The sequence below is a fragment of the Netta rufina genome, assembly GCF_964035555.1.
Source record: "Netta rufina genome assembly, chromosome: 3".
NCBI lineage: Eukaryota > Metazoa > Chordata > Aves > Anseriformes > Anatidae > Netta > Netta rufina.
In genome coordinates this window covers 106,650,471-106,671,999 of record NC_140125.1, presented here as the reverse complement: position 1 = coordinate 106,671,999, position 21,529 = coordinate 106,650,471, and the positions used below count along the sequence as shown (strand labels likewise).

The following is a 21,529-nucleotide window of genomic DNA, read 5'->3' as shown; positions in this document are numbered from 1 at the left end:
TACCACAGAAGTCAAGGCAACAGCTTTATCAGTGGTGACACAAGCTTCTTCAGAGGAATGTCTAACCTGAAGAGATATGAAACCACTAGTAAATGAAAAGGCATTCAGTATCTTTTCAAGATAAGAGAGTTTTTCTTGACCTGCCCAGGCTGGCACATTAGCAGATGAATTTAGACCTTCATGGCTTTGACTTCCTCATACCAGACTAGTGTTTTTACACAACGTTCAATTAAATTTACATTTATCATTTACACAGCACCTTCCCTGAGCACAGTGAAGGGGGAGTGCCTTGAAGTGTCACCTACTGGGTAGTCAAGGAAGCACAACGGTTCAGAAAGCTTTTATGAAAGGAGTTTTGTGACTATTTGTTGTAGTGTATGGTAGAGGGCAGTTAAATGGCATCGGCTACAATCAGATCAATAATTTAACGAGGAGTTATGTCGAAATGTTTTTGTCGAAATGCCTTTGTCTGACAAGCGGAAGTTAGCTACTAAATCAGAATGTTTGTAATCACTACTGATGCTGACAAACAAGGAAGCTTGATAAATGTTATCAGAAGGGTGGGAGAATGGGCAGGAGGAGTGGACTAAGGATTTGTGACGTCTGGCTGGGATGTAAACAGCCTTGTTTCGAGCAAACAACATTCGTAGGCTCCTCTCTACCCCTAGATGAGCCGAACCTGGCCCCTGACCCATACACCACCGCCAATTAAACCCCTCAGCGCCCCCCGCCACGGCCGCCCCTCAGGGCACGGCTCCACCCCTCTGCCCAGCCGGGCGGGGCGGGGCATGGCGCCGGCAGGGGCCGCTGGGTAATGGAGGGCGGGGGTCACAAAATGGCCGCCCCTGCCCAGTGGGAGCGCTTGAGGCCGCTGCGGCCGGACACGCTGGGTGTGAGTGAGGTACACGGCGGGCGGGACAGGGAGGCGCTGCCCGAGGGCGGGACGGGGACGCAGCGCATGGCTTCCCCCGCCGGAGAGTCTGAGGGGACAGCGGGGAGGGCTCCGGCTCCGGCAGGAGGGCGGCGGGCAGCAGAGCCGGGGGGAGCCCAGCCGGGCTTGGGGCGGCTTCGCAGCGGGGCCACCTGCGACCTGCCAGCACACCTGAGGGGGCTGTAGGTGTTTTGGGGATCAGCAATCGGACCGTAAATACGTGGTTTGTTCCTCGCTGAGCGCCTGTGGGGTTCGGTTAATTGCGTATGCACCTTCCTCTACCGCTTTCAGCGCTGCTGGGGTGTTGCTAATTAAAAACAAATCTCTTAATGCTGAGAAACGTGTTCCTAATTAAAAATAAATCTCTTAATTCTCTGAAACGTGTTTTTAAAACGTTCATTTTTATTAACCTTGAGCTAAGTGTTGTTTGGTAGTATTAGCTTAAAGCTGTGAAGATGTTGATACCCATTTTTCTCCCGATGGTTTGAAATTTTTGCTTATTAGAGGAACTGGTGGTGGTTGGAGTTAAGTTGTGTTGGCCACAAAATCCAAATGAGAGGTGGGGGAGCTGGAGGGGTGGAGGTCTGCAAGGACATCCCACGGTGTGTCACGGGTGATAAGAACTTTTATTTTAACATCTTTGGTTGATGCTGAAGGAGGGAAGAAAAATGAGAACTCCCTGCTAAAGGGGAGAAGTGGCTTAGTGAAAGCAGACATAGATGGGGATGAAGTGCTCTGCTTGCTCACTTGTATCTTCAGAGCTGCTGTTTTTTAGGCTTGTGCCTGAGAGATAGGGCTCAAGGAGGAGAGGAGCAACCAGTGATGCAAAAGTAACAAGTTGGGAATCTCTTGAGAAATCTCAACCTGTCTGAGACCATAGGACCTAATGGGGATACATCCAGAAGGGGTCCGAGAGAGCTGGCATTGTGAGATTGCTGTCCGATCTTTGAGAGGTCGTGGAAAAAAGTGGAGGTGTTTGGGGATAGCTGATGGGCTGTTCTTGCAAACAGATTCACTTCAGTGATGAACTGACTGGATTGTAGATCCAAAGGCACAGATGTCACCTGCATTAATGTTAGCAGGATGTTTGAAACAGCCTCCAGCAGCATCTTTCTATTTAAATTGGAATTTTACAGGTAGTAGTTGAGTGCAAAACTGACTGGATCCTTAGGCTCAAAGAGGAGTGGTCAACGGCTTATGTTTTACCTGAAAGTGGATTACAGGCAGAGCTCCTCAGGGAACTGGGACCTGTCTGGACAGCCCCCAGGACTGGTTTTGTACAGGTTCCTGTCCTGTTAAATACCAGTGAGCTGGAAGAGGACATAAGATAAACATTGTGGGAGTGTATAACAGCAAATGGGGAGGGGAGGGTATTATGAGCATGAAGGTATAGGCAGGAGGAATGGATCATCAGGAACCTGACAGACAAGGTGACTGAAAATTCAAATTTGAAATTCTGCATCTGGATAGCTTGCCGTCATACAGACTGGGAGCTGAGATGCTGGGGAAGTACCCCCCTCCCTCCCCAAAAGGACCTGAGGGTCCTTAGGGAGGGTGGGATAAACATGAGCCAACAACGTGCCCTGGCATCAAGGCATATGAGGCTTATTAGCAAGAGCACAGCCAATAAGTCAAATAAAGTAATTCTCCTTTATTTGGTAAGTTTTAAACTGCTCCTGGAATGCTGCAACCAGCAGAGATGGGTCAAAAGTGGTCAGTGGGTATGGGAATACATCTGTGAGGAGAAGCTGAGGGAGCTTTTTAAGCTGTAGCTGCCCACTAGCACTTGCAAGGAAGTTATCAAGAAACTGGAGCCAGACACTTCACAGTGGTGTGTGATGACAGGCTGAAAGAAAAGAGCCATAAATCTGTGCAGAACATGCAGGAGAGGTTGCAAATTGATGTAAACTTCTTCACCACAAGGATAGGCAAGCAGTATAATGAGATGGCCAGAGAGGTACAGCCACCTTCATTGGAAATTTTGGACACGTGGTTGGATAAGACCTAAGCTGGTCTATCTAATAGCTGTTCTTGTTTTGAGTGTGAAGTTGGACCAGATAGCTTCTGCGGTTCTTCCAATTGGAATGAGTCTGAATTTAGAGCAAATATTCTGTCAAATTGCAGTGGGGAGATAGAATAATGTGAATACTTGCACTTGCCATGTCAGCTATGTGAGCAGAGCAGACTGCTGCTAGCTTGAAAGTTTACTACAAAATAATTGTAATGCTGCGTAATAGCAGCATATCTTCTGTATGTGAGCTGTTATGTGGAATGCCCCAAACTCGGAATTTATAGAGTTTATACAAATGGCTGTGTTGTGACTATTGCCTGAGAATTAGAGGGTTTGGTGGTGTTTCCAGCTTTATGAGAAAGTGAGGTCTGTGATTGAGCTGAAATGGGTGTTAATGAGCATGTTTCTCTTCTGTCCAAGGAGATTCCTTCACTGTAATATCTGTTGAGTTGCTGGCACTCCCGTTGCTGTAGCATCCAGAGTTGGGTTGGGGTTTTTCCCTGAAAAGCTTCCTGCATTTCCATGGTATTTTATGTCAGTTACATTTTAACTTTTTTCTCCAGCCACCAATGCTCAACTTGAATCTGGACGATGACGTGCAGTTAGTAAGAAGTAAGTTGCTGCATTCCATGTGTAAAGGTTATCCTTGAAGTATTTAATGCTTTTTTTTTTTTTACAATGATGCATGCTGTAAACAAATGAGAAATCATTGTGTGTCTAATATAGGCAGAACAAGAGGAATGCTGCATGCTAAATGAACTAGCAAACATAAACCAATGCATTTTTCATGGTTTTCCCTCTTCTCTTTCCGTTTGTTGCAAGTATAAATCCCTGCTGCTATCAAGAAAATGAACTTACAGAAAAAGTGACTTAGAGACAACTGGGACATTATGCTGGCAAACATTTTTCAGCTGGTGTTAACAAATGTAAATACAAGCTTGAGTGAAATTGAGTTGGTTATTTTCCTTTCTTTTTCTCGCCAATTGAATAGTCTTCCATATCTCATGGTAAAATTGTAGACAATCCTTATGGGTCCCTTCCAACTTAGGATATTCAAGTCCAACTCCAGTGGTAGTGCTATTCAAAACTAGGTAGTGAGTTGTTGAACTTGTCACCTCAGGTTAAAGAGCAGACAATCCTGTAGCCGTAGAATGAGGGCTGTAAGTTATGAAGAGAAGTGTACATTCTTCATCTGGAGAAAAATATGAAGTTTGAAGTAGCATTTGCTAAGGAAGTTTCCTTCCGTATGTACCCACATTCTCTTGAAACATTAGACTGGAGTTTTATTCAGTGTAAGAGTTTGATTACATAGGAATTACCTGGCTTGCTTTGCAGGACAAGGCACAAATAACAGCAGGATTTGACAGTCATATTGGCCAGCAGAACTTTTAAATGTGCTACTACTTTTTTATGCTTTAAAGTACATGAGTAGTCAGGCACGCATAAATAACAACCTGAAATTAATAAAGCTGTTCATCTGTAACTCTTCTGCTGTTTATGAGACTATGCTGGTACTAGATCTATATAGTACAGGTGTCTATCTTAAACGTATAGTGTCCTGGTAACTGTAGATCTTTGTTGTATTTATTAAATTGAAGAATTACATCACCAATTCTTAGGCCCTGAGGACAGCTAGTACAAGCTGCATTTTGTTCATACATTAAGCTCTCAGACTCTGGAACTGACTGGCCTGAAATAGTCCCTGAACCATGCCTGAGAGTTATCTGGGGGATGTTCTGGTTTGTTCTGGGCCAAAAGAACAACCACTTTACTGGTGTCACTGAGCAGATGACACAGCTGTGGTTCTCTGGTTGTGCCCTGACACTGCTGATAGTTAACCACAGGTGTTGAAATTGCAGTGTTTTATATTTTTACATTCATTGCAACTTCATGACTAGTGTTTTTTAAGAAACACTTCATATTGTCATAGTAACTTACCCTGAATATTGTATCAAAACATTACAGGAACTCTGAAGGTTAGAAGGCCTCGATTTGATGCATCCTTGGTTTACTTGACCCGAAAATTCATGGATCTTGTCAAAAGAGCTCCAGATGGTGTCCTTGATTTAAATGAAGTAGCAACAACTCTTGGAGTACGAAAACGAAGAGTATATGACATCACCAACGTATTGGATGGAATTCACTTAATTCAGAAGAGATCTAAGAATCATATCCAGTGGGTGTAAGTGGGCTTTGAAACCCTTAATTTCTAAGCAATGAAACCCAGCAATGTTGATTAGTATTTATAACTTTGAGAGTATTTTTAAACATATTGAATTATTTTTAATAGATAGAAAGATCTTAAGTTTTTCTTCATCCTTAAGTTGTCTGAATTACATGCTATATTAAAAAGTATCAAATGTTTTAAAAAAAAAAAAAAAAGCACATTGAAGCGTGTTTCAGCTGAGTAAAGAATACCAGAATTTCTGGTTGCTTTCTATATTAGCATGTTTTTTATATTCAGTAAACAGGCTTTTACTTTTATAAACATACTAGACAACTTTCATATTCTTCTAGAGGTTCTAATCTTGACCAAGTTGTTGGAAAGGCAGCAGAGCAGCAAAACCTTAAAGATGAACTCTCTGACTTGTCAGCCATGGAAGAAGCTCTGGATGAATTAATCAAGGATTGTGCTCATCAGTTATTTGATCTAACAGATGACAAAGAAAATGCAAAATATCCTTTTAACTCATGCATTACTTTAACTCATGGTTTTGGTTGCCAACGCTCAGGCATTCTAGCATTAGGTGTAGGCTGATACCACAGGTATGCCGTAATACTTGATAATGAAACAACAAGGAACTCATTGTTTATTTTATATTAGTATATAGTAGACTTGTGCTATGTAGTGTTATACATGGTCTAGCCCATTCTCAGGGGAGGGCTACTCGTGTGACATTGCCACTGCAGAAGATTGAGAGAATGTAGAGTGGGAGGAACTGGAGTTGGACTGTAAGTCCTTCATTCCTTTCTTTCTCTGCCATGGAAAGAAAAGCAGAGTATCCCAGTGGCAGTGAGAGTAAGGAACAGGATATTATTGAGATAAGGAACTGGTGGGGGTGGTAATGAGGAAAAGAAAAATGGAAGTGGGGCAGTAGTCTTAGTACCCTGACCATTACCTTGTTCTCTCCACTATAGAGTAAAGTTGTCTCAGGGACAGGTCTTGACCAACCAGTGAGATTGAGTTGCTTACTGAGATAAGAAAGAGGACCCAATACAGAGTCCCAGTGGCCTTTTGCCATGAAGATACCATGGTACGTTGATCATGTCCTAATAGTGTTCTGTCTCTGGGGAGAGGCTCCAATGCAGTCTTATCTTTCAGGTGTGATTTGGTAATAGAAAGGGGGTTCCTTTTTACTTGTTTTAATATGGTAGAAATACTGGATTTTGGCTGTGGGTACAATAAAATAAAACTTAGCATTCAGCCAAAAGCAGTGCTAAAGATTGGTGCTGAAATGAAGAGAAATGTGTTCATTTTATGTATGATATCTAGGAAAAAAAAAAATCATTATACCTTACCTGTTTGGTTAAGAAAGTAATTTTCTTGTTTTCCAGGATATGATTTCCATGTATTATTAATACAAAAGGAAAGAAAAGGTTTCTCAAAAGCAGTATTCCATCTGCTACATAGATTTATGATAGCATCTGTGAAGACTGTTTGTCAAATGTGTGTTTTTAAATACTGAGTGTGTTGACTTTTAATTTTGTCCCCTTCCTAACAGCAAAAAAGTTTTTCCAATTGTCAGCTAATAATTGATTTTACAAAGCTAATATTGAAATAACCTCAGCTGAAATATTTACTGTTTTTCTCAAAATTGATATTTTGCTTCAGCATGTCTTAATGTTCTCTTTGCTTCTGCCCATTAGCAAATTGCTATACAGAATCCTTGACCAATGTATACACTAGCTTATGTGACATATCAAGATATCCGTAGCATTCAGGCGTTTCAGAAACAGATTGTGATTGCAATCAAAGCTCCAGAAGAAACCAAACTGGAAATACCAATTCCTAAGGAAGTAAGTTTTATACCTTCCCCTCTTAAGGGAAGAAAAGTTCTTAAATTTTTGTTTGTTCTGTGTTTTTTTTTGTTTTGGTTTGGTTTTGCAACAGTTATTAGCAACTGACTTCCAATTTCTTGGTCATATATAGTAAGTACAGGTAGTTTGTTGTTCTTGTGCTCCACTAAATAATTCTGTAGGTATACATATAATAGATATCTATATAATGTAGATATACATATAATAATATGTAGGTATATGTAGTCTAAGAAAGTTAGTCTTAGGAATTTTGTTTTGCTTACCTAAATTATAGTATAAACATATCTAAATGTTAGTTTTGCTAGAGATGATGGAACAGCTGTAGTAAATGATGGAACAGATGTAATATTGGTGTCCGATAATTACTGTGATAATGAAACTAACAAACAGCTGTTAATATTTTCAGTAAAGTCTATAAAAGCTGGAAATCTAACTAAAAATATTATGCCTAATTTAATAATCATCCTAACATCAAGTAAATGTCTTATGAGTCAACAGCTGCTGTCACTATAATATTGAAGTATGAGATGTACAGTATGATCAAAACTGTTCTTGCGTTCTAGTAGACCATGTCAAGATGGATTTTTGATGGAGGCGGGGAATGTAGCCTGTCCTTGCCTCATGGTACAACATGCACACCCCATTCAGGTCACACAGAAGAGCCATAGTTTTGCCCTCTGCACCCAGTTACACTGCATCTTCTCCCATATACTGTGAACCCACTGCTTAAAGTAGTGCTGTGAAAGAAGAAATACTGGACGTAAGCTTGAGATGAATAATGGAGATTTAATTCTGTTTTTTTTTTTTTGCATATGCAATTTTATAATGTTCTTAGTTATGTTTTCTTCAAATTTGCCTTACTTGGGCGCACAGGAAGGGAGAGGATATCTTAGGAAAAGGAATCAATACAGAAGACTTAGATCCATTATATGTATCTCCAGTGGTGTCACTGGTAAAAGTAGCTGGGTCTAATCCTGTGAAGATCCTAGAGGTTCCTTGAAGCAAAAGAAGTCAAGATTTGAAAGGCTGTACTTTAGAGAAAACACTCTTCTAGCTGTTTTCCATAGATTTGGCTTACTCTGTGCCTTGCAATGTGATGTCTGCTAAAGGAAAGCGGTAGTACGGTTTATTTGTGTTGCCATACTACTAAAGTTGCTATGTGCTCTGATTTGTTTGCTGATCTGTGGCATTGGTGGTAAAGTTCTTATTTGTTATTCATATTAAGCATATGGTAAATCTTGGCTAATATATCAAGAGATCATTGAAAAGACTAAACAAAGACTCATTAGGTGCATTGCATGTCAAAAATGAAACCTAGTTAGCTTAATGGTACTTAATAATTGGCCTAAAAATTTATTAAGTACTCTAACTTACGTGGAACTACTAACACAATTTTAAGTAGTTATGTCACTTCTGTATCTGTTCTCCTCTTAACCTGTTGGCTTTAAAATATGTGTAAAAATAGATAACTGATGTATAAGATTGGTCTTCTGGTTAATATGTAAGTCATTGTTTTCTAGGACTGCATAGAAGTACATGTAAAGAGCACAAAAGGACCCATTGATGTGTATCTGTGTGAGGTGGAACAAGATAAGCCAGGTGACAAAACTTTTGAAAATATGAATGCAGTCAAATCTGAAACAGAGACATCGGTTCCTCCTGGTGAAGGTAGCGTCTCCCACTTACATTTTTATCCTCATCTGATTTTTATTTCTTTAAAGAAAACCTGTTCTCAACTTTACCAGAATGGTATGAGAGTATTAACTGGGCATAGTTTAAGTGGGCTAAGATGCGTGGGAGGACAGGAAGTGCCTGAAAGCTCAGCTTATGGTGGCGCATTACCTCACAGCAGCAGAAGGCCAAAGGGTTAGGCATGTGCACACATAGCAAGCTGCTCTGGTTCTCCGACCCTCTTCCTTCCTTTGCTCGTTACTGGTTTCCTGTCAGAGCAGACCATTCTGTGCTCTGTTGATGGGACTGTGTGCGAGTTCTCAGCTGTTTCAATGTCCAGGCCAGCAGCTCGGCTGAAATAGCAATTGTCGTGGGAGCTCAGATGAGTTTCAAACAAAACGTTAATGGCTCTTACTCATTATTGCCCTGTTTAAAGCAGGACAGCCAGGAGATGGGATGTAGTATTTTAATCTCCTAGAACAAGACAGGCTGGAATTCAGTCTGTCAAGAGCTCTGGTGCTGCAGGACATTGCGGTTTAAAAATAAATGTGGCGGGAACTGTGGTAGCTCAGAAGACGTAAGAGTTTATTTTTAGCAATTCTACTTCATAGTAGAGAGGAAGAGTTGACTATTTAATCTTGGACTTTCATTTAACACTAGTCATTGTGAAATGACTCAATTATATTTCCTACAGTAACTAGATTCCTCTTTCACTTCCCTTTCAGAGTGAGATCTCCAAAAAATAAAGTAATATATATATGTATATACACTGAGATAGATGAATTACAATTCAAAATCAAATACAGAATGTAAATATCTGTTATAGAGTTTTTCCAAAGCTGCTTGGAACTGCGAACTTACCGACCTGAAATGCTCTGGAGTGTTTTTAATTTAAAACAGCGGTGGATTGAATGGTTTCACGGGACTGTTTTATCTTTCCAAGTCAGAAGATGATAGTTCCTAGATTTGCTTTTAGGAGCTTTGTTTTCGTAATTGCATGTGATCTACAGAGCTTTTGGGAAAGTATTTTTTGCTTATGAAATGACTTTAATTGATGGAAAACATACTTAATGAATGACTCCTAAAATGAAACTGTTGGAAACTGTTTCTGGAACAATCCACAATCCTTCTGAGAATGTATGTAATAAAGAAATGCACTTTTCAGTTCTGAGGCTGCACTACTGCTAAGCAGGATCATCAAATACAGATGAAGAAAGAGCTTGATGCATCAGAAGCCTTCACTATAAGGAACAAGATGTAAATACTACGAGAGTTACGCCTTACACTGTGTAGATGCTGTTTGCATTGTTGCATCCAGCTCTGCATTAACTATGGTATCAACACTGAAAAATAAATGGGCTTTTTGTATATCTGTATAATGTCTAGGTAGTTACTCATGTAGATTTATTGAGGTGGTTTGCATTTCTGCCTTTGTACAGCAAAGAAATAAAATAAGCTTATAAAACATAAAGTGGCCAGTCTAAATGTGGTGGTTTGTTATTAATGTTTGTTCACCTGGTGAATTATAACATTTTTAAACTGCTGTGAAAAAAAAATGTAATTGTTAAATGTAGTGCTGGCTGCTCTTTTTATGATACTTCTGAAGATCACTACACTCCTGTAACACAATTAATAGTAAATATTTAAACTGGTCACTACATAGAAATTCTAGACCCTATAGTGTAGCCCTAGCCTGGTACTATACTCTCATTGTAGCTTCAGCTTGCAAGTATTGTCAAATACTTCTGAACTTAAAGAAATACTTGAGAGTTTAGAATGCATCCAACTTCTGTATTTATCTACCTTCAGTATGTGTAAAATGAGACTTCAGAGTGTCAGGGCCGGGTCTTTGTATTGGGTTTAGGGGACAGTGTTCCAAAAGGGACCTGCTGCTGGCTAAAATAAATGTGTGTGTGATACTGGTGGTGGCTCTGTGATAACATTCAAGCAAGGATAAAAAGTGTTGCACAGCAGCTGTGAGAGAGGAGTGAGGAAAAGCTTGAAACAACCCACCAGAAATCAAAGTCAGTAGAGAAGGAGGGGGAGGAGGTGCTCCAAGTGCCAGGGCAGATTACCCTGCAGCTGGTGGGGAGGGTCATGGTGAAGCAGGCTTTCCTCCCATAGCCTGTGGAGGCCCATGTTGGGGCCATTCTCCGCACTGCAGCCTGCAGAGGACCCTGTGCTGGAGCAGCTGGGTGTGCTCTGAAGGAAACTGCAGCTTGGGAAGAGTACACATAGAAGCAACTCCTGGCCAGAGCTGCAGTCCGTGGAGAGGAGTCCATGGAGCCCATGCAGGAATGGGATCTGGGGTGAGCTGCCGCTGGTGGGGGACCTGTGCTGGAGCAGTTTGCTCCTGGGGGATGGACCCCATAGTATGGAGCTGTGTGGGAGCAGTGCTTGAAGAGCTGCTGCCTGTGGGCAGCCCACGCAGGCTCAGTTCAGGAAGGATGGCATCCCGTGGGAGAAACCCCATGTGGAGCAGGGGCAGAGAGGGACCATGAAGGAGCAGCAGTGATAAGTGTCAGGGACTGACCGCAGCCCCCATTTGCCTGCACCGCTTGGGATGGAAGTAGAATTATTGAGATTGAACTTGAGCCTGGAAAGAAAAGGGCTGAAGGGAAGGTGGGATTAGTTTGCTTTTAGTTCTCAGTGTTCTGGCCTATTAATTGTAATAAATCAGTATTTTCCAAGCTGGGTCTGTTTCGCTTATGATGGTAAGTGGTGAGTGATTTCTCTGTCCTTACCTTAACCCACAAGTTTTGTTAATTTTTTTGGTTTTGTTTTGTTTTTGTTTTTTCTTTCTCCCTGCCCTGCTTTGGAGGGGGAGTGAGGGTGCAGCTTGTTGGGCACAGGGTGACCAGCCAAGATCAACCCAATAGTCTTCTGAGTGAATTAACTTGTAACTGTACAAATGCTATGCATATGCTTATTTCTTTTTAGGTTTAAAGTGTGTTTCAAAGTTTCCTGTGTGTGATATCTAAAAAATAAAAAAATCAAAACTCATGGATTATGTGATCGCACCGTATCAACTATCCATCAGATAAAGCCCTGAAAGCGCTAACCAGCATCTCTGCACCAATTTTAGACGTGCTGTGAAATTAAATGTCTACCTTGTTCTACTGAAGAAATGCATATAAAGTAGGGCAGTTGACGCTGAAGAGCTTAAATAAACCTAATACAGATTGAGAGTTAATCTGTCTTCTACAAGGTTCACTAGTTCTGCAAAATATTGTATTATGCAGACTACGAAATACTTTCTAACACAAATGTTGTGTTAGAAAGTAACCTTGGCATTTTGTGTACGTTCAATCAGCTTCCAGCTCTGGGAGGCAGGGATTCAGTGGTGGATCCCTTTTTTCTGCATGTCTTTTAAGCACAAACAACAGACTGAGTTATTGCAATAATAAAAGCAAACTGAAAGGACCTTACGTACATTGATCAGGGAGAGTAAGACAGAGGAATATGCTCCTCCAGAAGCTGAGGGTGGGGGTTAAAATTAAGAAATCATTTTGCACAACCAGATCGTCCTGTTCCTTCAGTGTTTGTCTTCTCCCCAAATGGCAAAGTAGCTATTTGATTTTTGCACTGCTGCTCTGTTTTTTTTTCTTGGGGGGAGGGAGGGGGCTCTGTAAGTATTGATTCACCTAGACTTGTTCAGTAACTTGGGAAAACGTTTGCTATGAAATCTGTAACAATTTCCAGCACCAAATGAGGCACCCTGAATACCATGAGTTAGGGTGGGATTTTGTTAGCTGATGATGCGCCATTTTGAACTATGTAGAAAGCAACTTTTACAAGGTAAGCATTTTGCAAATGTTAAGGCTGTTTTAAAAAGCAGAATGTGCATCATTTAATTAGAACATTAGGGAGTTTTGTTTGGAACAAACCTCTAATGATTCTGTTGTTCCCCCTTTGTGCAGGTTTTTGAGCAGCAGAATTATTTTTTAACCTCAAGCTGCATGATTATCACTCAAATGGGAGAAGCTCTAGGATGACAGTTCTGCTTGAATAATTTTCTTAAATACTTTGGATTGTTTTAGTAAATGTGCCTAGAGTGGAACAAATGGACTTTGGAAGATATCTTTGTTATTTGAATACTTGCAGCATTATCCACTTGCGGTACTGGAAAGCAATGTACTGCATGGGCTCGAAAAGTCATCTAACTTGCTGGAAAGATTAGAGTTGGTCTGTAGGAAAAGTTGTTGAGCGATGCTGAAACTAAATGCAAGCTACAAGCTTGCCTAAAAAGTAAACGTGATAAAATCTTACTCTGGGTTTGTATAATAATGCTTGATTTTTTCTGACAGGTTATTAAGATAAAATATTTTTGTTGAGTCCCCAATGTGTCTATTTTCAGCATATTTATGTCTAAGCATTTCCCTCATTATTTGAAAACTCTGTCTGCAATAAATTAGAAAGCTCTAATAACATTTTTGCCTTTCCTTCAGTAAGAACATCTGAGGATCTAAATGCATTAATCAGCAAGAACAACAGCCAAAATCTATAATTATAAAATGTCCTGATTTTGCTGACTCTGTAATTGGAACAAACTCCATAAGCTGCCAGTTCAGGCCTTATTTGGGATGGGAAATCACTCCCTGGGATTTTCAGATGTGAACTGCAGTTTTTAAATAATGCAATTTGCAAAGAAGAGAAAGGATTACTTTAAATTATTAGTATCTTCAGGAAAGTACTTAAAAGACAGCGAATTCCTTATATTGAATAATCTTTTGTGTGTGCAAAGAGTTTCATGTATAGGCATAATTAAATCACAATGATTTCAAAAGTTACTTCAGCTCATGTCATCTTCAGTGCTGAGGGCAGCCTGCTTGCTAGGCCCTGGCTGGTCCTGGGTAGCTGGAGCTCATGGTGATCTTTGAGTCACCATCCCTGGAGGTCTTTAAAAGACATTTAGATTTAGAGCTTAGAGATATGGTTTAGCAGAGGACTTATTAGTGTTAGGTCAGAAGTTGGACTAGATGATCTTGGAGGTCTCTTCCAACCTAGGTGATTCTGTTCCATCACCTCAGTGTTGGGCCTGGACACAATGGAACCACTCAAGTGTTTATCCAGAGCAGTAACCTGCTGGTTTGGGTTCCCAACAGTATTTTGTGAGAAGTTCATTGAATAAAGTCAACACGGTTGTGTATGGTTTATACAACTCTCCAAAAGGCTTCTCTGACAGATGTTTCCTAAAGGACTGTAATACCCATGTGTATCATGTAAGTCACACCTAGTTCATAGAACCACCAAGGTTGGAGAAGACCTCCAAGATCATCTGGTCCAACCATCCCCCTACTACCAATGTCACCCACTAAACCATGTCCCTAAGCACCACATCCAACCTTTAAGTTCCTCTGATGATGGCCTGAGGGCCTTCTGATGAAGTCTGAGGGCCTGTCGGCCTGTGGCTGTGTCTCCCAGCACATGGGGATGTGCGGCAGCTTCCCACAGCACACCCCATGAATGAGGTGGTGTTTGTAGCCACCCCTCGAGTAAGGGATGAGGCTGTAGGAGACAATAATTAAATCCTCAAAGTTGTAACAGCAAATCCAAAAGATGAAAGCTCAGGACATTGTTAACCTTTTATTGACTTTTTAGGCCTCTCATATTTTATGGCATCCTTCTTCAAAAGGAAGACTTGGCATTAGCACTTCAAATGAAAACTGCAGGAATCTAAAAATCTGCAAGAAGCTATTAGAATTCCTGGAACAGCTTTGCTTTCAGTCTTTTACAGATTCTCATGCAAATCCCATACTGAACTGATTTTAGATAATGCAATGTTCTTTTCCAGCCAGACAAGACATTTTGGTTGTGTGGCTGTTGTTTTCTAAGGATTTATTTATTTATTTATTCTCAATGACCACAAAAATGTCACAGGCAGGTTACAGCACTAGTTGATTCTCTATCATGCTGCCAAAGTGAATGTCATGGAAAAAATGAAACAACATATTTGTCTTACTAAGTAGAAAGGTATCAGATCAGATATAAAGTTTCAGCAAGCTGGTAAAGGGAAAATCTTTTTTTATATGGATTTTAATTAGAAGGCACACATTCTTGAGAGGCTTGCTGGCTCCTAAATCTAGGATAACATTTGTGTGCACAAACTGTGACCTCAGCATTAAAAGAGTTCATTTCCAAGCGTGAAAATAAAAGTTATCCATCAGGAGAAAAGTTCAAAGTCCAGTAAAAAAACATCTCAGAATTTATTGGGATAATAAAGTTTTAAAGGGGATTGTGAATTAGAGATGGCCCCAAACCTTTCAGCGCAAGCTAAGAAGCAAATACCTGCCAACTCGGAATAAAACGAGGTCAATAGGCCCCATATTTATTATACCAGTCATTAACAGTAAAAGTTGAAGCTAGATGCAGACTTTTCTTAAGATCAAGATATCTGACTGAGACTTAGCATGACCAAAATAACTGTGAGACAGCTGGGACTCAGAAGAAAACATCAGCAAAGGGATAATTTCCCTTCATTATTTGCAGCAGTAGCTGCTTGTAGGCACCTAACTACTCCTTTGTTTTCCTTACAAGCACTCACAAAGGAGTTCTTGAACGGTACCTTTATGAAAAGCATCCTACTAAGTATTGCTAATAGAGGAAAAGTAAAATTCTAGCCTTTTGTCTGGAACTGTGGAAGGCATGAATGCAATTTTGAAAATGGGAACACAATAAATATCTCTAACGGTGTTACTGATAAGATCACTCTTTTTGCAAGCTGGGATGAAATGATCTTCTGAAGTTCTCATCTGCTAGGTTGTATTCTGTCTGTGTTGTTGTTTGGAAGGGTCCAGAAAATAAATTGCATGTAGAATGAATGTGAATGAATGAAAAAATGAACTCCTGTTTTCCCTGGCAAGAATCAGGAGCATTCAGAAAATATTTTCCTGACTGTATGAAAGTACTCTGAGTAACACCAGGCACTACTATTTTCTGGGTGTGCAGGGATCAGAGCAAACTTCCCAGTGGTTATTCATGGAAGCAGAACTTCCTCTTCCCTGACATCTCAGAAAAGGGGATGATGTTCATGTGCTGCCTCTACCCTTCACACTAAAGCAGGTTGCACAGAATCCGTAGCCTGAAACAGAGAACTGTGATTTCCTTTGTAATGCTGCTCTCCATAAATTGTTAATGCTTTATTTTGCTTTGTGTAAGAGACAAAGTCTTGTGGCAAAACTCCCCTTGGAGCCAGATTTGACCTCAACTGCCCAGCAACATGAGCAAGGTACGCAAGATGGGGAGAGGCTTTCTGAGCTGATGATTTCTGTCCTTATCCAGCTGAAGGTAAAACAAACACCTGTGATTCATATTAAACACCTGTGAATCATATAAAATGATTCCATCCTGGGTAAGTATTCATGAGGGAAATGCAGAGATCTGCCTCTAGGCCTGTGGGATGAATTCTTCCTGTGGCTGGAGGTTCAAAGTAAAAGAACATACTGTGAAAACATTAGCATTGCCTCTCCTGAGCTTAAACAAGTCTTAACTGCAGATTTTTTCTTAAAGAACTGACTAAAGAGATAAATACAAATATAGTGTTTTAATTACCAAATCTGGCACATGTCGGCAGTCCCAATGCACAGATCAGTGGATTTGAGTTGTTTGGAAAGTGTCATAAGCGCTGACAGCCCTTGGCCAGTGAGTAGCACAAAAGAAAATGATGGATGACTGTACATTTAGTGACTACTTTTTGTTGTTGTTGTTGTTTGTTTGTTTTCCAATCTGAAAAACTCTATACACTATTAAAAATCTACTGCAGATTTAAGCTCAGGAATCAGACTTCTTTTTAAGAAGGAATTAAACTTGTGATGTTTAATGATTGTTTTATAGAATCTTAAAAGGAAGCATCTTCCAAATGAAAATATCTTTTATTGCCAATCTGAAAATACTGTTCTTTCATACCCAGAGAAAATACAGACAGTTACAATCTGGATAGAAGGGGTCAGACAGCTGTCCAGATAGTCTGTGTGCTATGGATGTCTCGCTGAGAATCTGTTGCCTGGAAATGAAAACAAGAAAACAAAAACTGTTTACACAGAGGTTGCCTGCAAGCTTCTCATGCATTTATGCTCCCTCAGCTGGCTCCATACCCGCCTTCACTGGACTCTTGCTAAAAGTGACAAGTGGGAGCTATCGTGGGATAAGGAGGGAAATCTGCTAAATTGTAGTGGTGTTTTGAAGAAAAAATGGTATAGTGGTAAAGGAAAAAAAAAAAAAAAAAAAAAAAAGTACATCTGAACAATACCTGAAAAGTTTTTACCATCTCTGAAATCAAATACTGATCAGAATTAAGTCTGTTCATTCAATTAATCATTTCTGATAGGAATATTCAGCAGTGTGCTTCATTGACACCAAATGGTGGCTTTAAATGGGTATGAGTAAGCTGCATAGATTATACGTGGAACTGAATTGTTACACTTCTATATTTTGTATGGGTAATTCACATTTTAAAAGTAATAATGGATTCACAATGGTAGTAATGGTAGTAGAAGAATTACTGTAATTGTCAAGTGAATGAGATTTGGGTATTCTGTTTCCAGGCAGAGAGAACCTCACTGTTGGGTCCTCTAGAGGCAGTTTCACTTATGCACCCATACATCCGGCCACATCCACACATCCCACTGCCACCACATCACCCTGCCACCAGGCAAATAATTTCTCTGTTCTGTGCCCATTTACGGAATAGGGGTGACTACCTAGATCTGCTTTGCAAATTACTGTCAGCTGTTCTCTGCAATGAATCCTGTCCTCATCAGCTTCCACAGACTGCTGATCCTAGAACAAGGACTTCAGGCTCTGCACCCTGAAGCAGCCGTAGGAGTGCCAGGACCATCTCTGAGGATGCCCTAGGAGAGCAGCCTCTCAAAGACAGCTCTGGAAATGCTTCTGCTGTCTTCATGGATCCTTTCCCAGGGCTTACTGATGCTCTCAGACTTCACTGCGCAACCACTAAGAAATTAAATTGCAAAATAATTCAATGTTCCAAGCACATGATCAAAATTAGCATTTTACTGACAATTGCAATTGAGAAGCAAAAATGTACAAATGCACAAATAAATCTTCCTTATTTTAATTTTATGTAGGCATTTATTTTTTATTTTTCCTTTGGTGTCCTATCTTTCTTGTATTATGATACAGGAAAATATGAAACATCTGATTATTCTTCAGTAACCTGCACAATGACAGAATTGTTCCCTCTCTAGGTTAAATAATCAGACACTTAAAAAAGCTGGGAGATAACCTTAACCCTTTTCTCCTCCCTCTGTCATCTCCCAGTATGTCCTTTTTACAGTGGCCAGATAGGAACTGAAATACTTCCTTTCGTCATCACAGCTGGTGAGAGATAAATCCTCTAAGTAGCTTGGACTGCTGCAGAGTTTTGAGGGAAATTTTGGAGAAAAGGAAAAGGAAGAGAGGAATTATCCCTATTTCTTACACCTTTACCAGCTCTGCCAGCCCCGTCCCCAGCCCCAGGCCACCAGGGGGCTGTCCAAGCCCACTCTGACTCCACCACCTTGCTCAACATTTCTTGTGAGCTGCAAAATCCTCAGCATGAAGCATTTCAGTTGAAAACACCATAAGGAATATATCCCATATACACCACAGCCTAGGGAAAATGTTCGGAAACTGCTGACCTGAGAAGATGCTACAATGCTGCTGTGCTGCACAGATCCAAGGCAGCAGATCACAAATTTTCCAGCTGAAAAATTTTCCACTGTGAAATTCTAATTTGGTGGAAAGGAACAGCTTCCCCCCGATGCCCAGCTGCTGTTTTCCTCTCAGCACATCGGGCACCCAAGACTTTCTGCCAGCCCAGGTTCCAGGGCTTCCATGTCTCCAGCAGCCCGGCTGCCTGCAATACCTGTTGAGGGAAAGTCCTGAGCGTCTGCCTGGAAAATTCTGAAAAGCCCAAATTTCATAATTTTCTAAGTGAAATCTCTTCATATTTCTATTCTGGAAGTGTTGCACTTCCAGCATTTGCTTCTGAGCTGGAACTCTGTCGTACTGTAACGTCTCCTGCACTTCCATCGACTCCTGCTAGATATTTCCTTATTTATTTATTTGTTTCCTAGGTTTTTACTTGTGTGTTGTGGCATAGCACAAACTACTTAAACTACTGAACAGGTAGCAGTGACAAAGACACTTCCTTTTATTAGTTTTAAATTAGTTGATCCAGAAAGGATGGCAATTTACTACTGAATTCAGTACCGGTTTCCCTCCTCCAGAGACAGGCTGTTGGACTCGACCTGCAAAGAAAGGAAAAAAAATGGTAAGATGAAGAATTAAGCATTAGGTGTAAGTAATTTAATAGGCGTTGTGCCCCAGTAGAACAGCATTATTAATAAACCCTAATTTATTGCCCTGGCTGGGTAGAAAGATCAAATTTTTATACTTAAAAAAAATTTAAAATGCATTTTAATTTAGGTGCAAAAGAAGCAGCATAAAGCTTAAAAGTGGTAATAGTTAAGAATTTGGATGATTTATTTATTTATTTTAATAGTTAATTCCCTGGAAAATGTGGTTTCAGTCATGTCTAAACTATTTGCTTTGAGTTTGCTGAATGGTTTTGGCTGAGAGGGAAAAAAAAAAAAAGAGGAGGTGACCTCTGTTGGAGGAAAGTCCCCAGTTACCACCAGTTCACTGATCAGAGCATTTCCATAGGTAGCAAAGCCCCCTTCACACATGCTGTCCTGAGGCACGTAAAACCCAATCCTTCCTGCTCCTTCCTGGATGTTGCACAGGGTGGGAAGCCACCATTCTTGTGCTTCTCCTCACCAACACCACCAACTTGATGCCTTTGTGCAGGGGAACAGCTCCAGCATAAAAAATTTCCCTGTTCTTCCACTCCAGGGATCCTCAGTCTTTGGGCAAGTTCCTAAAGAGTAGGGTTCTGCTTCAAATTCCCTTGGCCACAAGTAGGATTTCCTTATTCCGAGTATCTCTGTGCTGTGAGATAAAAAGCAATTGTCACTCTTCTTTCAAGCATCCAGAGCAAATGGCCTGCATTGCTCAAGCAGAACTTTGGTCTGTGCAGAGAAATCCCCCCAGGTTATTTTCCTTCAGCAAAGAAAACAGTCAGTTTGGTTCCATCCAAACCATGCTGGTTTTGTCATATTCATTGTGGCTTTTGAACAAAAATGCCGTCTTCACAAAGTCTTTGACCAGTCGTGAAATCATTTGGTTTCGCTTTCATCCAGGCCTTACTACTCTCTTTACCAGCTGTTAGGACTGCAGCTACAGAAACAAATAGCTGAGAGAGACTTTTAGGGCTCCCGACCCCAGCCCCTGCCCTTCCAGTCACACAGCCCTTCAGAAACGTGCTGCTCCTGCTGAATGCAACTGTTCTCCTGCGGCTTTACTCAGATGAAGGTGGTACTAAAAACTCATTGCTCATAGCTAGGAGCTTCGTATTTCCAATCTAAATCTATTTGTGGCCAGTTTCCATGCATACGTTAGTCTGTCAGCATTGCTCTGTAACTTAAACAGCTCTTAGGCTCCTTGGTGTTGACTTCGTTGGTGTACCTACAGAGACCACCATACTCTCAGTCACCCACATGCTGCACTTCATAGTAGCCTCATATAAAACAGGCTCCCTTGGTGCTGTACCTCTGCCCAATTTCCCATTTCAGCTCCTCTCATTCGACACAGATGACTAGAACTATTTATGTCCCAGCAGTAATTTTACTTGATCTTGGCCTTACCCTATCTTACTAGAGTATCTGTTAATTTGTAGAGCACCATTTATGCATTTTAATTCCACACTTCTACCAACTAAAACAGCCTGAGGTCTTTCTCCTCAGCTGTTTCCAAATGATAAGTTCCCACCTTATATCAGAATTTCTTATTAATCCCAAAACCGTATCCCACTACAGACTGTCCTGTTTAGTTACATCCCATTTCTGTCATTCCTGTCACTGAGATGATCCAGTTCTCCCAAGCTATATCCTAGTCCTTGACTCTTGATTGCTTGATGCTGTCTTCCGACTTTGTGCAAACAGCCAAGATCATCAGCACACTCCTTGATTTCATGCTGTTAAACAAAAAGGTTAACTCAAAAATGTTTAACGAGACTGACCAAGATTGGTCCTTGTAATTCCAACCAATGTGAACTTTCAATGATTCCACAAAAACCTTCCTATTTCCCCCCATAAGGCGTTTCTGTCTACAGTCAGTTCTTTGTAGTTCTAGAATAGCATGCTACCTTCAGGAACATTTTATGGATTCCCTTATCAACTCATATAATCTCCAGCTTTACCATATCAAGTTATTTTATTGAAGGTAAATGAGCTGCACTCCCCCCATTTTTTTATATGTTTGGTTTCATCATGTGGTCTCAAACCTGCTCTTTGCTTACAGTGGAAGGGTCTTTGCTCCCCCAGCCATTGTCTACAGGTTCAGGGAAACAAGAGATATGGGATGCCCGACTGGCAGTGAAGGCTGAGGCAAAAAAGTTGTTGAGTACTTCAGCCTTCTCCATGCCTGTCGTTACCAGTTCTTCTCACTTACCAGAGGGGGTATGGTCTCCTTTTCCTATCCTTTCTGTCCAATGTACCTAGAGAATCCCTTCTTGTTATTCTTTGCATCACTTGCCAAGCTCAGTTCCATCCGTGCCTTCACTTTCCTGATCCCATCCCTGCACATCCAGACAGCCTCCCTGTTCTCTGCCCAGGACACGTGTCCCTCCTGCCACTGCCTGTGCATTTCCCTCTTGCACCTCAGTTTGACCGGCAGGTCCTTGCTCAGCCACCCCAGTTTCTCGCTTTCCCTACTAGAAAGCTCTGTGGCTTTTCCAGCAGACATCCAGGTGGTTGAAGTCCCCCATCAGGATGAGAGAGTGCGAGCACGACGCCTCCAAGGCCTCGTCAACAGGCTCC

The 21,529-nt window shown here is 41.0% G+C and overlaps 1 protein-coding gene across 4 annotated transcripts; it reads left to right on the top strand.

The window, feature by feature from the left end:
* Window positions 1-788: 788 nt before the first annotated feature.
* Window positions 789-10,122, top strand: E2F6 (E2F transcription factor 6). 4 transcript variants are annotated; one of them, XM_084284016.1, is made up of 7 exons: window positions 789-892; window positions 3,506-3,554; window positions 4,908-5,124; window positions 5,460-5,619; window positions 6,846-6,959; window positions 8,501-8,648; window positions 9,377-10,122. In XM_084284016.1, the coding sequence occupies exons 1-7, from the start codon at window positions 815-817 to the stop codon at window positions 9,379-9,381; spliced, it is 771 nt and encodes a 256-aa protein (XP_084140142.1). In that variant the 5' UTR covers window positions 789-814; the 3' UTR covers window positions 9,382-10,122. The 4 variants fall into 4 exon arrangements, with proteins under 4 accessions (XP_084140142.1, XP_084140141.1, XP_084140143.1 ...); XM_084284015.1 differs by having other exon boundaries at window positions 802-901; XM_084284017.1 differs by lacking the exon at window positions 789-892 and adding an exon at window positions 992-1,113.
* Window positions 10,123-21,529: the final 11,407 nt, after the last annotated feature.

What these genes read in the sequence shown, in the direction of transcription:
- E2F6 (XM_084284015.1), top strand. Translation starts at nt 815, where the DNA reads ATGGAGGGCGGGGGTCACAAAATGGCCGCCCCTGCCCAGTGGGAGCGC. An exon ending in TGACGTGCAGTTAGTAAGAA is followed by an intron (nt 3,555 to 4,907) that starts GTAAGTTGCTGC and finishes AAAACATTACAG; the next exon opens with GAACTCTGAAGGTTAGAAGG. An exon ending in AAGAATCATATCCAGTGGGT is followed by an intron (nt 5,125 to 5,459) that starts GTAAGTGGGCTT and finishes ATATTCTTCTAG; the next exon opens with AGGTTCTAATCTTGACCAAG.